An 18,822-nucleotide genomic window follows, 5' to 3' on the forward strand; every position below is an offset into this window, starting at 1 on the left:
AGTTTATCGAAGAAAAGTTAAAGTGGAAAATAGCATAATGTTAATGTATATTACAATTTAATTTTTTATGAAAATATATAGCCACACTCTATTTTATCGTTATTTAATATATGATGTATAGCAAAGGCACATAGTCATGAATTATGTGGAAAGTGCGAGTGCCAATGCAACGGCTAATATTTCTAGTGACTGATGGCGAGCAGGCGAGGCTCTCAGGTTAGTTACGCGATGGCTGCTTACTGTATTATGTTATTCTTTTTAGTACATTTCATTTTCTGGCTAAATTTAAAGACGTGTGCCGCATCGATAGTGCACCGGAATACAAGCGACGTCGTTTTATATCGGATTTAGGGCGCACATATTAAAACGGAGCTAGATTTCAACTAAGGATTGTCTGTTTTTACCCGTCCGATACAGGCCTAGCTGTAGCGAGCTAGCGGCTGTCGAAGCGGGCAAACCTCCTGAAGACGCGCGCTCCGTTGTGTAAGTCTTTTGGCATACCGTGTAGGAATATTTAATTTTAGTATCGGGAATTTGTGTAGATTCGTTTGCTAGAAGTAATTGGCGTTTTCCTTGACACATCATTTTGAAGTTGAACTTTTTCTAGCTCGCGCTGTGAGCAGCTAGCAGCTTCAGTGTTTATTATGTTAGCTTGTTGTTGTTGCTAGTCGATATGTCAGAGGAAGCATATTGCATTATAACTGCAGTGCGACTTGGCTGTTACTCCGTTATAGGCAGCATTGAGTCGTTTTTATTTTCTACACTTGTATAAATGATAAATGTTACATTTTAACTCATTACAAGAGATGTTAGATCAGCTTGTCATGCTGGCAACACGATATTAGTTAATATCATAATAGAGAGGTGACAACAGGTTAAAGTTCCCTAAATAGAGACCTATTTGTGTTTGGTTTTATAAAGAAAGTGAACTTTTTTGTGGAACTGCTTAATATGTTGCTTTTTTCCCATTGTTTACTATTATTGTTCCAATGATTTTACACTGTCAGGTCTTCAAGATTATAGTGTTAGTGGCTGTTCTGCATGTGGACACTGTCAGATTGTTTGCCTGGTGAAGTAAATGAGCCATAAGTGAAAAGTTTTTCTCACTGCAACTTCAACATGAGTCATTGAGTGCTGTTAGCATCTGTACAACATCTTAGTCTCCTCTCTGTCTCTGCAGTGATAGCATGGATCCGGACAGTGGGGCGGACTCTCAGCGAAATCTCAGTCTGCAATGGAAGAGCTATAAGCTTGTACAAGACCCCGCTCTCCGACGGGTTGCTCAGAAAATCTACAGATATGATGGGATTCACTTCAGTGTACCGGTATGAAAATGCATACTTCTAACCGACAAAAAAAGCAAGGAGTCAGCCTAGAATTCTCACTGTAAAGACTGTGTTCTACATGTTTTTAGGATTCGGGATTCCCATCTGTGGGGGACTTGCGTGATCCAAGACCCCGCAGAATCTGGTCTAGACACACAGAGCTTTCGCTGCCAGTGCCTAAATTTAAGGTATGCTTCTCTTTTTATCATTTCAAATGATCATGCTGCTTTTGTGGTGATCTCTTTGTGCTTGACATTTTTTGTATTCTACTTGATTTTGTATTCTATGTTACTTAATTTCCTTTTTTAATCATAGTTGGATGAGTATTATGTAGGCCCTATACCACTTAAGGAAGTGACGTTTGCAAGGTTGAATGATAACATCAAGGAGCCATTCCTGGCGGAGATGTGCGCCAAGTTTGGTGAGGTTGAAGAAATGGAGATTCTGTTTCATCCCAAGACCCGGAAGCACTTGGGCTTGGCCCGTGTCCTCTTCACCAGCACTAGAGGGGCCAAAGACACCGTTAAACACCTGCACAATACTTCTGTCATGGGAAACATTGTCCATGTCCAGCTAGATATCAAAGGTCCGTCTCTCTTTTTAAATTATTTTCTTTGATCATTAATATTTGGAAGTACTTTCTATATACACTACCGTTCAAAAGTTTGAGGTCCGTAATACCACATTTTTTAGTTTTGACAGAAATTAATACTTTTATGTAGCAAGAATGCGTTAAATTACCATTTATAAAGTTACAAAAGATTTTTTAATAAATGCGGATCATTATCACAGTTTCCAATGAAATATTAAAGGTGCATTATGTAGTATTTTTGCAGTAAAATATCCAAAAACCAACAGGCCAGTGTTATATATTATATATTCAAGAACTCAGTTGAGTTCTTACAATATCCCAAATGTTTCCAACTATTTGTAATATTGTGATAAAATTGCTATTTTAACCAAGGATCTGGGATGTCTGGGCATAGCGTCTGAGGGAGTCGCCTGTCAGTTGCGTCATACCTGCTTTACCCTCTGGTTTATTTGGCAGAAATGCATGTACTCTTAGCAGTGTGCACCTAGTGTCATATCAGCCACTGAGCGAACACACGAATGTTATGAGTAATGTCATAACATCATTTTAAATACACAATGTATCTAATATGATAAACAGAGTTGCGTTACCTCATACTCATGTCCGGAAAAGCAGAAATAGCGCCCACGGCTGTGTCCCGTCCTGTCATAATAAAAGTCCCGGTGTGTTGCTCAACAATCGCTCCAGCAGCCTTGCTCAGCTCCCACAACCCTCTGTCCTGCTCTGCTACATACTACAGCAGGGGTCAGCAACACTGTGACCGCGGGCACCAGGTCGCCCGCAAGGACCACATGAGTCGCCCGCAGGACTGTTCTAAAAAATAGCTCATCATAGCGCCACTTACCAGTGAGCTGAATCAAATTTGTATTGGTGTGAATTTGAAATTGACAATGTAAAAAAACAACAACCTTAAATTGTTTTATATTAGACTAGAGCAGGAGTCTCCAACACGCCGATACCTGGTCGATACCATTTCTGTAGTGGCCTGCCAACTAGTATATTTCGACCCGCAGCTGCGTTCAGTCGCTGCCATGTTAATCCAAGCACAGGGCTCCAAACTATAGCCAAATATATTCTAGTGTCTATGATTATTAAACTGCAAAATACTATTTAAATATTACTCCTGCAAATTCTGGGTCTCTGCGTATTCCGAGTGAAACAGCATGGCCTTTAAATGTTCATGTATTATTTACTTATAATGATTATCAACACAAATAAACTGAATTAATGATTTTTTAAAAAAATGGTTAAATTAAATAAAAAATAAAAACATTTTGCTGTGGTACCAAAATTGGTAGCGCGTACCAGACAATTTTTATGGTATTGGTACCGACTACTGGAACTACTACACTCTTTCAGGTGTAAAACAGTTTGGATAGTTGTTAATATGAGAATTATGATGTATTGTTTAAGAGTTTTAAGTATTGTATAACATGAGTAGCTCTCTGCAACTTTCTCTAAAGAGTTATTTTAAATAATATGTTGTAATATTTTGAATGGTTGTGCATATATTTAGATTACTAAAATGTAGAAGACTGAAGTAGACAGGCTTATTATATTGTACTAATTGGTTTTATATTTGTTTGAATCAAGTCTTTTTGAAAATTATTTTAAAAAGAAAATAGTCTGGACTATTTACTTATTAATTGACAAGCATTCATTTGGTATAAATATACAAGTTTGAGCTAAATAAGAAGTGTCATTTTAGATGTTTGGTAAATTTGAAAAACACTTTTAGTAAAACAATGTTGTTTCTTGCCAATATAAATTGATGCAATGACTGGTTATCTTATTGGTAACAATCAATATTGGATATTTAATTCTGGCTTAGTTTGGTTAAAAAAGTTTTAATAAGTCGGGTAGTGGCAGAAAAAACTAAGGAATTGACAAAGTCATGCAGTGGCAGATCGTTAACATGGCTGGTCTATGCGGTAATATGTTGGGTAGAAAATCCAAAGTGTGGGAACATTTTGACAGGGTAAAGAATAACCACAAAAAAAGGTGATCTCAGAATCTGATCTCAGAAAATAATTAATTTGTAACATTTAAAATGTTTGATTTTAGTTTTATTTATTATGCATGCATTTACATGCAATTGTAATGTGTGCATTTCTACTTGCAGAGAAATGTCAAAACACATTTTAGAGTAATGCTTGTTTGTATCCTGCCATCTCGTCATTTCTCGAAAATATGAAACAGTGGGAAAGTCAAATATTGCATGGTGAAATGAATGCACCAGTCTATAGTTGAATTTAAATTGTGTGCATTTTTTCTAGGCCAACAGAGGATGAAGTACTATGACTTGATAGTGAGTGGCTCATACACCCCTCAGACAGTGCCGACTGGAGGTAAAGCTCTCACAGAGAAATTTCAGCCCCCGGCCCCAACACAGCCAGATACGGTGAGTACACAAACAAACCTTAGCTCAGCTATTTTGGAAAGAATGCTTTGCTTTCCCATATTGCTTGTAAAAATGTTTCCCTCAAAGGATCAATTATGTAGCCTTGTAATAATAATAATTATGGATTTTATTGGTTATACAGTAGTTTATAGGGTCTCATATTTTATGTTTTAAATCAAAAATACAATATGAAATATCATTTTGAGAATAATTGAGATTAATTTATTTTAATATATTGTATTTTAAAATGTTAGCTATTTTAGATTTTGAGTAGGAGTGTGACTGTATTTGTGTCACTAGACTAAACTGTGACTAGATTTCTCGTCGAGGTGAAAAGCTCTCTCACATCATATTGTCATGGCCTGATCATGACGGAATGTGAGGATGAAGTTAGGATAGATTATGCCAAAGCTACGTTTACATTACGCATCCAATGTAATTTTGTCTATTATAAAAATAAAAACAATTGAATTCAGGTGGTTAACAGTCGCTTTAATTCTATCAACTTAAAAATACTATGTAAAAATCTTGTCTCGTTCTTGTGAACCCAATCTCATAGTCTCGTCTCATGAGATAAGCGTGTTGTCACACCCCTAATTTTCAGTGTTAAATGACAGCAAATAGCATACATTTAAAAAAATCTTGTATATACAATATCAACCAGTACATAAAAAAAATTATACTTTTTTAAAAATCTTCTCTAAATGCTGTTATTTATTTTCTTTTATTAGTCGTCTGATATCCGAAGGAGGCTCTCCACAGATCAGATGGCAGCTCCTGCTGCTGCTGCACCTCTCAACTCTGGCAGTACCACCCCTTGTTCTGTGGACACTGGGTTTGGAGATCAACGCCTAGACACCCCTCCATCCTCAATGGGGGGACCCTATACGCCAGGTTCCTCTGCTTCTTCACAGGGCGGGGGCACCCCTTACACGCCTCGCTCTGGAACTCCTTTCTCCCAGGACTCAGGCTACTCTGTGGGCAGGTGTGTTCCTAATTCACATTAAAACAAATTGTTGCTTGGTTAAGCTTTAGCAGTTTGAAAAAACAAAACTCTTTTTCTTCTTTTAGGCATGGTGGCTTTAGCAGCACTCAAAGTTATCCCCAGCAGGATATGCTTCCATCTTCCTCCTGTTCTTCTTCAGCAGTCTCCTCATCATCAGGATTTAAGCCCCCACGCTTTCATGATGAACTACATGCTCCTCCTCCACAAGAACCCTCCGTGTTCCACAGGGGTCGGCCGGGATATCCTCCATCTGCAACTTTCAGACCCAATGAACCTCCCTATCCATATCCAAGTGTTGGAGGGTCAGGGTTGCACATGCCTCTGCATCCACCCATGCCACCTCCAGGGCCTCAGTTTGAGCCAACTCCTCTGTCTGACAGAGAGAGAGACAGAGAAAGGGGTCACAGAGACAGGGATCGGGAGAGAGACTCAGGAGGGCGCTATGGAGGTGGGATAAGCTCCCGACGTTCCTCTTACCACTATCAACAGGATACAAACTCCTCTTCCACTTCCAAATCCTACCATTCGCACCACTCGCATCATGCTGACCGGCGGGAGGACAGGGATGGAAGGGGGTACCGGCGGGACAGTTCAGGCTCCCGCTCAGGAGATCATGGAAGGCATCGGAACCACCATCACTCCCACAACCATCACAGCAGCGGTGGAGGTGGGTCGAGTCGGCGGAGGAGTAGCAGAGACCGTGAATGGGAGCGTGACAGAGAAGGAGACTTTAACAACTCTGATCCGCGTTACGGAGGCCATTCGAACTCCAGCCACCACTCATCCAACAGCCTCTCCCCTCCCTCTGCCACCTCCTCTTATGGAGGATACTCGTCGTCTAAAGATCTGTCCCCCTATGACACACCTTCCTCCTCCCGGCTGGAACCCTCGCCAGCCTTCCATCCTCAGCAAGGTGCCAGTGAGAGGGGTTTTGGAATGGGAGGTAGCATGGACAATGACTACCGTGCTCATTCTCACCACACGCCCCTGGCACCTCCGCCTCCACCTCCTCCTCTCCCACCCGCCTCCGTTATTGCTGCCGCTGTGGCTGAAACCCTCGGCTCTCTTGATTTCGGACAGGACAGTCCCATCCGAGAAGAACAGTGGACCAAACCTAAACGCCATCCCAGCACGCCGCCCCATCCACCTCGGACGCCTCCAACCTCCTCGCCTTCACACGCCTCCATCCCATCGTCCTCCACTTCCCCGTCTTCAACCTCTCTGCCTCACCACCTCCCCTCTTCCACAGCATCCCTCTCTCCGCCTCCTCCACAACGTGACTCCTCCCCAGAGCCAGACTCAACTAATGAGAGCCTGCCGTTCATGCACCACAGCAGCAGCTTGGACTCACGTATTGAGATGTTGCTGAAGGAACAAAAGGCCAAGTTTTCCTTTCTTGCCTCAGATGATGAGGATGATGAGAAGGAGGACAGAGAGAGAGGAAAAACCGATGAGAGCACAGATGGAGGGGGAAACAAACTCAGAGAGGAGAACGGAGAAAGACCTAGTCACAAGAGACAAGGAGAGACGGAGGGAGGCCAACAGAGCAGGAGAGGACAGAAAGATGGACGTCGCAACAGGAGCAAGAGGCAAGGTGGTGGAGTGGGTGAAGGCAGGAAAACACCTCCAGAGGTGGCCTCATCCACTCCCACCATACACGGTTTAGTGTCTGAGTCTCTTCAGGGCCAAATGTTAGCACCCCAGGAGGAGCACACAACCTCTGACACACACAGGGCTCCACATACCCCACCCACATACAATGGAGAGGCACAGGTGAGTTCCCTAAGTTATGTTTGGATGAATTATGGATCTCTGAGCTTCTCTTTTTCCCATTTTTAATAAAATGAAAGTTTTGAGTCAGTACATTAAACTAAGAAAGTGCACCAGGTAGTGTTGTCAAAAATATCGATATTTCGATATATATCGATACTGAAATATCTGAAACGATACGATTCTCAGTTTTTACAGTATTGATACCAGCTGCGCTCTCCTCTCCGACCGAAAGCGAGTTGACACACACCGGCATATTCTCACTCAGCCCGGTTAACCTCTGTGCACGGCGAACGCGCGTTCTGCTGGACTTTTTCCTCATGACAGTGTGTTAGTGTTAGTGTGTGATCGGTCTGAATTTCGCGCGGGATTGCACATAAATTAATTCTACTAATCCCCGCAGATTTCGTGCTCACATCTGAAGCGCACACACACACAGCCTACCGTAATAAAGCCGCCTCTGACATGATACAAGTGCAAAGATTTGCTTCCTTTTCCAGCTTATTATTGGTCAAATACACTCAAAGAATTATCAGTACACATCTGGAAGAGTATTAACATAAACACAGTCGCAAACAGTTCAGGAAGAACGAGTAACAGGAACAGTGTTCAGGATCCATGCGTCCGTTAGTCTTAAAGGGACAGCAGTCATTTGTTATTCAAACTACAAAAAGACAAACGTTCAACTGCTCTTGACTGATCAACTTGTGTAACTTTAATAGTTTCATCTGTACGCTATTGAATTTTTTACAAAGAACATTATCCAATGTTGTTTTAAATGTAATTATGCATTTTTTTATTCAGTTTCTTATCTGAATGTTAGACCTACCTGAAAAAATAAAGCAGTCTATTTAATTTGTATCTTCTATTCTATTGTATTTATTTGTGCTATTGTTTGTAATCTGGTTATTTGTTCTTATTTTATTACTGTTTACTCGTCTTTTTAAATTCAATTTACCATTCGAAATCAAGCTTTCTTGTGCTGTGTGTAAGCTATTGAAACACAATTACCCCCTTGTAAAAAATACATTGAGATAATTTAATAGTAATTGATCAATTGATCAATAATTGTTCAAATCAAAACGATGCCCAACCCTAAGGAACATGCTGGCCACATGAATTATTAGTAAAAAATAACAATGAATAATAAGTTCTGTTGTCATATTAAGCATCTTATCTTATTTATTTATTTTTTTACTGTGGTATCGATTTAGTATCGATATTTTAGTCTGATATCGTATCGAAGTCATAATTTTGGTATCGTGACAACACTAGCACCAGGTAGCTTTAAATATATTTAGGCGTGGATCTCGACTGGTTGGAGTTCCTTTGGCTGAACAGCAAAATAGATACTTTTGTAAATTTATAAAAATAGATATATGATTTACTAGCCAAACACTGGGCTACATTTTATATTAGTTGTTTCATTTACAGAGACCAAAATAATGTTTTGAGTTTTTACTTATTTTTGTTTAATTTGTCATACAGCCTTTGACAATAGCACAGGAGATACAGGAATAATTCTCTTTCCTTCTATTTTGCTTTTCTATCATTTAGGGGTGGAATGGTTCAAAATACTCAAGGTTTGGTTTGGTTTGTATCAGTTTCTGTACCGCTCAGAATATGCTATATTCAGGGAAATCAGGACTTTTGTCAAATAAAAATAAACTATATAAGAACAAATAATAAAACTACAAGCGACAGCACAATATAAAAATATGCGAACAAAACAAACAGTGCTTATCAGGTTTTTCAGCCACATAAATTGAATAAAGTAATCAATTATAACATAACATTGCATATTATTAACTTCACTGTATAAATTAAATAAAGATTTATTTGACCTCATTATTATTGAAGTTACAAACAGCAGTGAGTGATTTCTTTATCATTTGTAGTTTGGTTAACATTGAACACACAGACAGCATGAATAAACTTCTTTCCCTTTAAGACATAATGCACAGGTGCAGTACATACTGATACACTTGAACACGTCTTTCTCGACTGTTTGTGGTTTACTAAACGATTAACCTACTACGTTTTCTAGGATACTCACCAAGATGGGATTTGTTGACATATTTTTTGTTCAAACACAAGACTTAAAAGAGAATGACGCACCGCTTCAGATGAGTGCATATTGCGCGCACACACACACACAAACCTTCTCTCAGCGTGTGCGAGTTCTCTTTCACGTCTTGCTCTTGAATGTTTAAATTGGCAAGCCTTAAATAAGTTCTCACCTACACTTGCTCGCTATCAGCTCCCAGTGATGGTGTAAATGATGGTCAGTGGTCATGTTACATACGGCAGTCACAAGAGTATCATCACTTATCGATCATCACTTTTCTAATGTATTAGCAAGCCAGAATGTGTATCCATCAACAGAAACGTACATTAACCTAACTCTGTTTGTTTTATATATATATATTTTTTTTTTAAAGAAACCACATTATAGATGCGTCATAAGTTTTTAGATGTGCAGGTACGTGCCAAACCTTGGGTGGGGAACTGTTCCATCCCTACTATCTGCTTTCAGCATTTTGAATAACATGACCATGAGTAAATAATGAAATTTCATTTTTGTTCAACTATCATTGCAACTGTTGATCTTAAAAACAATAGTAACTGACATAATGTAAATGAACCAGTAAGCTAACAGAAGTGAAATTTACATGCTTTTGCTTTTGTTATGCTCTGGTTGACTGGTTTCTGAGTATTATTTCTCAGTTATGGTGCACCACTACATTTGATTCAAGCTAGAAAATGTCCCCTTCCCACACAGTGTTTAAACTATAATCTTCACAATCTCTTCTTCTCAGCCATCTCCTCACTCTTCTGGGGAGGATATGGAAATATCTGATGAAGATGACAACGCCATCACAACAGCAACACCCCATCCCGCTGCCTCTTCGTCCTCTTCACCAGCCACCTCCTCGCAATCTGCCCTCCCCTCCCAAAATCAAGACCCCTCTGCCAGCCCTGTTCCTGACACTAGCCAGCACTTCAGCGCCACCATGCCACCTCCGCCCATCCCGTCTTACCCTCCCCACCTGCCTCCCCCACCTCTGCCCGGCTTCTCCCTGCAGCCACCTCCGCCACCTGGCATACCCCCTCCACTTCCACACATGGAGCTGCACCCTGAGTACCCTCCTCCGTTGCCGCACCACATGTACGACTACGCCAGCTCCATGGAGCTCATGAGCCAGTATTGTGGCGGAGTGCCCATGTCATTCCAAATGCAGACGCACATGCTCAGTCGTCTCCACCAGATGCGAATGGCCTCCTCCAACAGCACTACGGCCCCCCCTGGAGAAGTCCCACCCGCCTCTGAATATCCCCCGTCATATCACCTCCATTCAATTCCCCCTCCACATGCACCTCCGCACCACCCGCACCACCCATACATGGACCAAGATGGGAATGTTGCCTCCCACTATGACCAGGACCACCGTTACATCCCTCCTCACTTACCGTACGCCTACCCGGACCCACACGCCGCCCAGCTTCCGCATCATCATGCCATCCCACCTCCCCCCAGCCCCTGGCCTCCTCACCTACCTCCCCAGCAGTTTCCTTCCCACTATCCTCCACCTGGCTTTGGCACAGTGCCTGGTGTGGATGGAGAGCTGTACGGAGCGGCAGGTGACCAGATGGCCATAATGGGCCACAACCCCTGTGAGGCCGTAGTGCAGCAGGTACTGGCAGCTTTGATTGAGGAGATGAAAAACATCATGCAGAGGGACCTGAACCGCAAGATGGTGGAGAACGTTGCCTTTGGCACCTTTGACGAGTGGTGGGACCGCAAGGAAAGGAAAGCTAAGGTAACATCAGAGTTTTCTTCACATTTGCTTTGAATGACCTTCTGTGTTTGTCAACCATGCACTTAAACATTCTCGTTTGCACAGCCATTCCAGACAGCCATGCGGGGAGTTGCGGTGGTGCGCGAGGAAGACAAGAAGGATGAGAAGACCAGCAACCGACCTCGGGAACCACTTATGTCTCTGGTAGACTGGGCCAAGAGTGGAGGCATGGAGGGTTTCTCTTTGCGGGGAGCCTTGCGCTTGCCTTCTTTTAAGGTTTCTGACTTTACTTTACCACTTCTTAAACATCTAAAAAACATTTACACTGTCTTGTACATTCACATACATCTGACATTCCCTCCCAAGTAGCCGTAAAATGGAACTTTCAAATTGGTCTTGAGGCAGTCCTTACCCTCAGTGTAATCACTATGTTAAAACTAATTAATATATCCTCACAAAACAAATGGCCACCATTACATGTGACAGAAAAAATGTGTGTAGGTTTTTTTCTAGGGTTAATATAAAGGGTTGTAATTAATTGTAATTAAAGGACAACTCCGGTGAGAAATGAACCTAGGGGTAATTAACAGATGGTTACAGAGTAGATCGTTCTCTGGGATGCGTTTTCATGGAAATCGAATGTAAAGAGTTTTATCTTTAAAAACAGATTAGCTTATAATGCTTGTCTATGGGGCACAGGGTAGACACAGGGTGGTAAAATTAAATGGCTAGTTAATACCACTGACAAGGCTCAAAATAGCCTCACACTAACACAGTAGTATAATGAGGGTCCCAACATGCAAACCGAAGCATTGAGAACTTTGTAAGAGTACAAACAGTTTAATAAGAAGACACTTTATAGACATAGTGCATTACGCGTTCACGGACAGGCGCCATCTTGGAAAACAGTCTCGACTCATCGAGCCACGAGAGCTCTGCTAAGTGATGAACTGTGACTTGGAATCTCATATGGTCCGTTGTTTCTGGAAGAAAACACTGACGCAACAGAGAAAATAAATAAATAAAAATAAAAATGTCCATGTTATTACATTTCACAAACTTAACTTAAACGACCAGCTCACTTAGAACAGCGCTCGTGGATCGATTCATCGAGACTGTTTTTCGAGATGGTGCCTGTCCGTGAACGCGTAAGGCACTATGTTTACAACGTATCTTCTTATTAAACTGTTTGTACTCTTACAAAGTTCTCAATGCTTCGGTTTGCATGTTGGGACCCTCATTATGCTCCCGTGTTAGTGTGAGGCTATTTTGAGCCTTGTTAGTGGTATTAACTAGCGATTTAATTTCACTACTGTGTGCCCCATAGACAAGCATTATAAGCTAATCTGTTTTTAGAGATAAAACTCTTTACATTCGATTTTCAAGAAAACACATCCCAGAGAACGATCTACTCAGTAACCATCTGTTAATTACCCCTAGGTTCATTTCTCACCGGAGTTGTCCTTTAAGGTTAATATAAATTAATTTGGGCTTTTCTAGGGTTAATAAATGATTATGAATTATTCATAGTATATGTAAATAGTAACATAAATAGTAACAACAAGTAAATAGTCTGTTTTAGTGCAGAAATATTGATAATTCTTCCTTTTGCTCATAGTTTTGATTAAAACACATCACGTGTGTCTAAAGTTTAGCTGCAAAAGAACAAATGTTTCATAAAGTCAACCGAAGCTCAAATCTGCTGCATTTTTCCAAACAACAAAGAACATAACCATTTTATTTTATAGGGAGCCTGACAAGAAATAATGTTTTGTCCCGTGATAATTTGGGTATATTTTGTTAGTTTAAATAAATAATGTTTTACTTGTTGGGTTATTGAAGTAATACCAATATAATTTGAGAATCTCACGTCACATTTATTGGCAGATATGATTCAGCTGCCGATATTTGGTTGTTATGTCTGACATCGCTGTTTCTAGGTTCAACCGCTTTATCAATCACAAAAGCAAACCACATATATACTGATAAAAAAATATCCTACCCTTTATGTCTATATAAAAATCTGTTGTCCAGACAGTGATCATCTTTTCTGAATTGTTAAAATGTAATTGTCTGAGATGCTGTGAGCCCAGAGATTGTAGTGTACACCCTCATTATAATTGTTTTATTTTTATATTAGCTTAACACTGTGTCCTGACTACACGCTGTGCAACTTGCAATAAAAAGTATATTTTTAATGTTAATTTGTTTTTTGTCCTAACCATCTGTGACTAGCTGATACTATTTCAGAAACGGTTTCTATTTCTGCAACGTCACGGCTGGAACAACACCAGAAAACATGGCAATAATAATCTCAGGTGGTATTGTGTGCTTTTTTTTAAAAGCGTGTAATCAGTGTTGGGCAGTAGCGAGCTTCAAGTAGCGATGCTACTAGCTTAACTAAATTTTTCAGTAGCTTGTCAGTAGCTCAGTTACTTTTAAAACAGTGTAGCCTTTCCAGTAGCTAACTAAATTATACAGCAAGTAGCGGAGTAACGCGACCAAAAGCTACATTCCGTTTTGCGGTTCTGAATCTGACGACCGACGAGAACGAGCGGAGCGGTGTGCGGAAGCTCAGCTTGCAGACACGCTTCACTCATGTGAGCTGCTCAGCGGTAAAACAACATTGTAAATAAACTAAAACTCAGCAGGCTAATTGCCTCTTCTGGTAGGGAATAAAGAACAAAATATTTTTATCAGCTGAAAGGCAGAATACGTTTTTTATTAACTTGTTGTTGTTGTCTAACATTTCTCACATTTTCCCACATTTGGTTTGATGGTGGTAAACCTAATCCTGACTCCTGAATATTTAATTTAAGTTGCATAGATTTTATTCTTGCACTGATGTTAAATTTTTAGCCATGTTGCACTTTGACAGTCAGTTTGAGATATTGGCTATATTCGATTAGTGTGGTTATTGTATCAATTATTCAAATGATTCTGACAGTTTTTGCCTTTGAAATGACTGGGGGAAAAAGTGTCCCAATCAACCTGAATTCACACTATACTCTTTGAAATCAATTATATTGCATTATATTGCTTGAAACCCCAAATAGTATAACATATTTCAATAATTATTCAAAGTTATTTGTCATTGTAAAAAAAATAAAAGTATTTTCAATGTAGCTAGCTACTTTTTGATCATAACTTGTAGTGTAGCTAGCTACTTTTTGATCATAACTTGTAGTGTAGCTAGCTACTTTTTCAAAATGGTAGCTTGAATGTAACTTTAACTACTTTAACTTACAAGTAGCTTGTAGCTTGCAAAGCTACAGTTTCAGAGTAGCTTCCCCAACACTGCGTGTAATGTGACTTTGAATATCATTTAGTGCTCATAGCTCTGTAGCATAGGTATACTACAGTAAAAGCAACAATGGAAAATTTCGCCTCAGACCTTGAAATTAAACGAAATGATACGAGAACATTCAAACTGTACAAACAAGTATATTCTGTGACAAAGATTTGTTTAGTAACTTAGTATGTATTTTTAGTAATGTTTAAGTGGTGTAATATTTGTAAATTTTATTATGTACTTATCCATTTCCTTGCGAGTGCCGTCAAGATTAATCTCTGGTTCCATAGCCTACACTTGCTGCGAGAGCCCGCACACACTGTTCTGATTGGCTGTTTTTTTTTATTGATTTGTGGTCGTGTCTGGAATATTGTCGTGTTACGTGTAGTTAGGACTCGGTGTAAAGGTGTGCTATAAATTAGTAGTACTTGAGTATAAATTAGGCTCTTGAGTAGTGGAGTAGACCACTTGGACAAGGAGACAGCATTCAATACATCCAGACTTTGATATTGTGCATACTTAATAAAATTGAGTGGTTTTGATAAGGCTGGTGCATTTCATTACATTATTTGAAATATTCCTATAATGTAACTAAGGTGGAATTTGTTCTTCAGGTTAAGAGAAAGGAGCCTCAGGAGCTTGTTGAGGGTGATGAGCTGAAGAGAGCCAGGCCTTCCACTCCACCGGATGAGGAAGATGAGGGTATGTTCCTCATGTTGATTCAATTTATACTATACTATGTATGTATGTGTATGTATATGTACTCTCTTTCTCTCTCTCTCAGACTCGTATCAGGGGAAATCTGCAGACACTGCTGCAGGAAGAACAGAGGAGAGGCGTGTGGCAGACAGAGGAGCAGCCAGGAGGAGGAGCAGAGCCAAGGCGCGCAAGCCATACGACCTGGACAGCGAGGGAGAAGAAACATCAGATGGTTCCTCCTCTGAGAAGGTTGGTTGTATAGGGCTGGTTTATAGCATTCCATTACTCCATTACAACTCAAGCATCATGCAAGGATTCCCACTCACATGTCCTGTAGGAGAGAACCGCAGAGGCTCATTGTGTGTGCTTTTAGCCAGGCACAGCAGTTGTTGTTGGTTAAGAGTTGGCGTTAAAAGATTCATCTTAACTTGAACTGGTCTGCAAATGTCTCAGAGCTGATGTGCTCACACAGTCAATTTACTGACTTGATCAGCTGGTCAATCATTTAAAATCAGTACTATTCTAGTATAATTTAAATATTATTATAGTATTTTTTATTATTTTTGAATTAGCTTTTCATTTTTACATTTTCTGGTTTCATTTTAGTTTTAGTCGTTTTGGTAGTTTTTTTATTTTATTTATTTAGCTTCAATTTTTGTTTCAACTAAACTTTTTTTCTTTTTAGATTAGTTTTATTTCAGTTTACAAAAAATATTTTTGATAGTTTTAATTAACAATAACAAATCTGTTCTAAATTGACCATTAACCAATGTATCTGAACAACCTTACAAATTGAACAATTTGTGAATTAAAAAATACAAATTAAATATCATATCATATTAAGATTAAGATTATCATATTTCCATAATATCATATTAAGATTTTATACTATATTTTGGATTTTTTTTTTTTTTTTTACATAGAAATGCATAAACATACATGACAATTAGGAATCTCTGGAAATATTTTCATATGTACATTATCTGAATACCTGTTTATGACTGACAGATTAATATTTATTTATGTATGTATGTTTCATGTCTTCATTTTTTGATGTAAATCAGTTTTTCTTCCATTTAGGTTGTCACTGTGGGATGTCTATGAAGACAAAAATGCTATCTAGGTCAATAGTTATGGAGCTTTTTACTGATAGTGTTGCCATTGTTAACTTTTGTTTTAAATATGAAATAATTTAGCAGAATATATTCTGTTCTACTTGTTTTTCATCGAATAATGGCTAGATGGCAGCATTTCTTCTTTAAGTGCTGTGGAGGAATTCACACAATTCCCAGCAGAGTAGTTCAGACATGTTATTGTCATTATTATAACTGGTGACTGTTTTATGTTTAGGAGGAGGATGAAGACAGTGACAAAGTGGATGAGTCAGAAGGTGTGAAGCTGCCTTGTTTTTCTTTCATTCTGTGCTCATTCATTTGGGCTCTTATTATGACATTCTTAAGCTTTTATGTGTATATCTGATCATATCTTGTAGATCGATGTTTTTCGGTTTCCAACAACTTTTCTCTCTTGCTCATTTTTTCTCAGATGAAGCCTTTAGTGCAGACAGTGATGACGAGAGCATTTCTTCCTCCTCTTCTGAAAGCTCATCATCATCTTCCTCGGCATCGTCTTCTTCCTCCGATGAGGAAGATGAAGAGGAAGGTGAGCAAGCTGCAGAGAGCGAGTCATTGGATACAATGGACGAGTCTACAATGGACAGCATAGCTCTGGACACAGAAAAGAGTGAAAGGTACCTCCCTCTACGAACTGATACAATGAAGAGTGTTGTTTCATAGTGTTGTCACGGAACCAAATTTATGACTTACTAGAATAAAATACATCTATATCAATACTATATCTATATCAATACAATATCTTTATCGATACTACTGCAAAACAACTAAAACAGTTAATGCAGTTGAATAATATGACATAACTTACAATTCATTGTTTAACAGTAACATCCAAGAAATAAAATAAATAATGAAATGTGGAAGAAGAAAAAATAGTATTCACTCTATAAACTATACATTAATTCTCAATAAATATATTAACCTAATCCGCACCGGATCGTGGGCGGGGAGTCTGACGCAAGTGGGCGTGTCTCTACTTATAATTACTTTTGTTTTATACAAACTGTTCAATCAACTATCACAAACTATGCATCATTTGAAAGCTAAAACACTCAAGATTCATGTTCTGAACTCGTTTTTGCAATAAATACACCAGAGAGGAAAGGGTTAAATTAAATGCTAAAGCAGTGGCTATTTAAACATTAGCATAATGAACGCGGTACTCATCTTTCATCTCCTGACGTTCAGAACAGACTGGACGAATCCACAAAACAACAGCATACATGTCTGTGTAAGAGTCCACTCTTCAAAATGCATCCCACTTTTAATCCAAAACAACGAAAAAATAAGGGGAAAAAACTAAAAATCCTCCGTTGTTTGCATAAGCGTTTTTGCGTTAAGAGTAATCAATCATGTCCATTTTCAATGAAATAGCGATTGTAAGCCTTATTTTGACAATCTCCCCTGTACTGTGGAATGTTCCGGTCATATTAAACCCTCCCAGATCTCTCTCCTTCAATCACAAGCCCGGTTAGGAAACATGCTAGAAAGGGAGCGCGTCACTGGGTGATACATCTGTCAGTCAAACTCGCCGGTCGTTTTAGTTGGATAAGCCAGTCAATCCCTAGCCAATGCATAGCCAATACATAGCCAGCATAGATTTGATTCATGGATGTAGTAACGAATCAAAAGACAATATTTTGCGTAGTTTTTGTAAGCGATGTCGTAAGAAGCATTGGTGAATACCTCATGCTTACTTAGCGTCGTCTTCACAGTATTCATTCATCATATCCAGCGCCTGCCAGTGTAAGCACACACACTTACACACAACGCGCAGACTAAATTAGAGACTGTTTTTATCAACTAAATTAGTTTTTTTTACACTTGTAAATTCTGTAAATAGTTGTTTTAGTTATCAGGGACTGCAAAGGCATTATAATTAGCAGTTTATTGCAGATTTATTTGAATAAAAACTGCTCTTTACTATTACACAAATGTTCTAATATAATTGGACTTTATTGAAAGGACGCCCAGTCTTTTTTTGACATAAAAGCTTACAGAAGCTATATTTTTGAGAGAATCGTCCTCAAATTTTAATCAAAGCATGATCAGACATTCAGTTTTATATTTAGGTTATTTTCAGGGCATTAAAATTAAAATCTCATATTTTTTTTCCATAAGGGAATAATAAAAAAATTAAAACGTGAGTCACTTACATGCATATTTCCCCTTGTTTTAATCTGTCCCTATACTACTTATTATGACTTTTGGGTAACATAATTTAAAGTGTCTAGTTTAAAATAAGACCACATTTATGGATATAGACCATAGGGTTTAAGAGCTGCAGACATTTTTATTTGGGGTATGTCATTTTTTTATTTATTTCTCAAACCAGGGCGAGGGTTAAGTAAAGTCATTCAGTTAAGCATGGGGTGATTTTACTGTTTTCTTTTGTTGTTTGATTAACATTAATCACTAAGGATGTCACAAGTATCGGTACTTTGGTACCAAGTCTGTACTGACATTTTGAAAATATGATGATACCAGCATTTCTGTAGTACCAAGTATATTCGGCACCCACTAATAGGCAGCTGCTTTCTGTCGCTTCTGTGTTTGTCTGAGCGAAGGGATTCAGACTGTAGCCGGAAATACTTGTGTCTGTGAATATTAAACCACAAAAGACTATTTAAATATAAATCCTGCATGTTCTGTGTCTCTGTGTGAATGATGCAGAAATGCGTGGTTTCATTTGCCACGCAAACTCGCAGACACACAAGCGTGACACTCCCTATCTTTTTAGCCTCTGTCTTAGCACAATATGAGGGCATAAACCTCACCTCTGAGCACTTCATGTCACTGCATGA

The 18,822-nt window shown here is 39.1% G+C and overlaps 1 protein-coding gene across 3 annotated transcripts in view; it reads left to right on the forward strand.

Moving 5' to 3' along the window:
- Positions 1–127: 127 nt before the first annotated feature.
- The window catches only part of setd1a (SET domain containing 1A, histone lysine methyltransferase), a 35,627-nt gene continuing 16,932 nt past the window's right edge, over positions 128–18,822 (forward strand). For 2 of the 3 annotated variants that reach the window (XM_067416497.1, XM_067416512.1), the window contains exons 1-13: positions 128–216; positions 1,181–1,325; positions 1,415–1,513; positions 1,641–1,911; positions 4,194–4,318; positions 5,050–5,303; positions 5,390–7,097; positions 9,914–10,915; positions 11,000–11,170; positions 14,801–14,888; positions 14,971–15,134; positions 16,236–16,275; positions 16,431–16,635. In XM_067416497.1, the coding sequence (XP_067272598.1) occupies positions 1,188–1,325; positions 1,415–1,513; positions 1,641–1,911; positions 4,194–4,318; positions 5,050–5,303; positions 5,390–7,097; positions 9,914–10,915; positions 11,000–11,170; positions 14,801–14,888; positions 14,971–15,134; positions 16,236–16,275; positions 16,431–16,635 (4,265 nt within the window). In that variant the 5' untranslated portion in view covers positions 128–216; positions 1,181–1,187. Of the gene's footprint in view, positions 217–259; positions 484–1,180; positions 1,326–1,414; positions 1,514–1,640; positions 1,912–4,193; positions 4,319–5,049; positions 5,304–5,389; positions 7,098–9,913; positions 10,916–10,999; positions 11,171–14,800; positions 14,889–14,970; positions 15,135–16,235; positions 16,276–16,430; positions 16,636–18,822 lie in introns of those variants that run through there. The other variant, XM_067416505.1, reaches the window with a different exon arrangement.

This window comes from Pseudorasbora parva, chromosome 2 (genome assembly GCF_024679245.1).
Source record: "Pseudorasbora parva isolate DD20220531a chromosome 2, ASM2467924v1, whole genome shotgun sequence".
Lineage (NCBI taxonomy): Eukaryota > Metazoa > Chordata > Actinopteri > Cypriniformes > Gobionidae > Pseudorasbora > Pseudorasbora parva.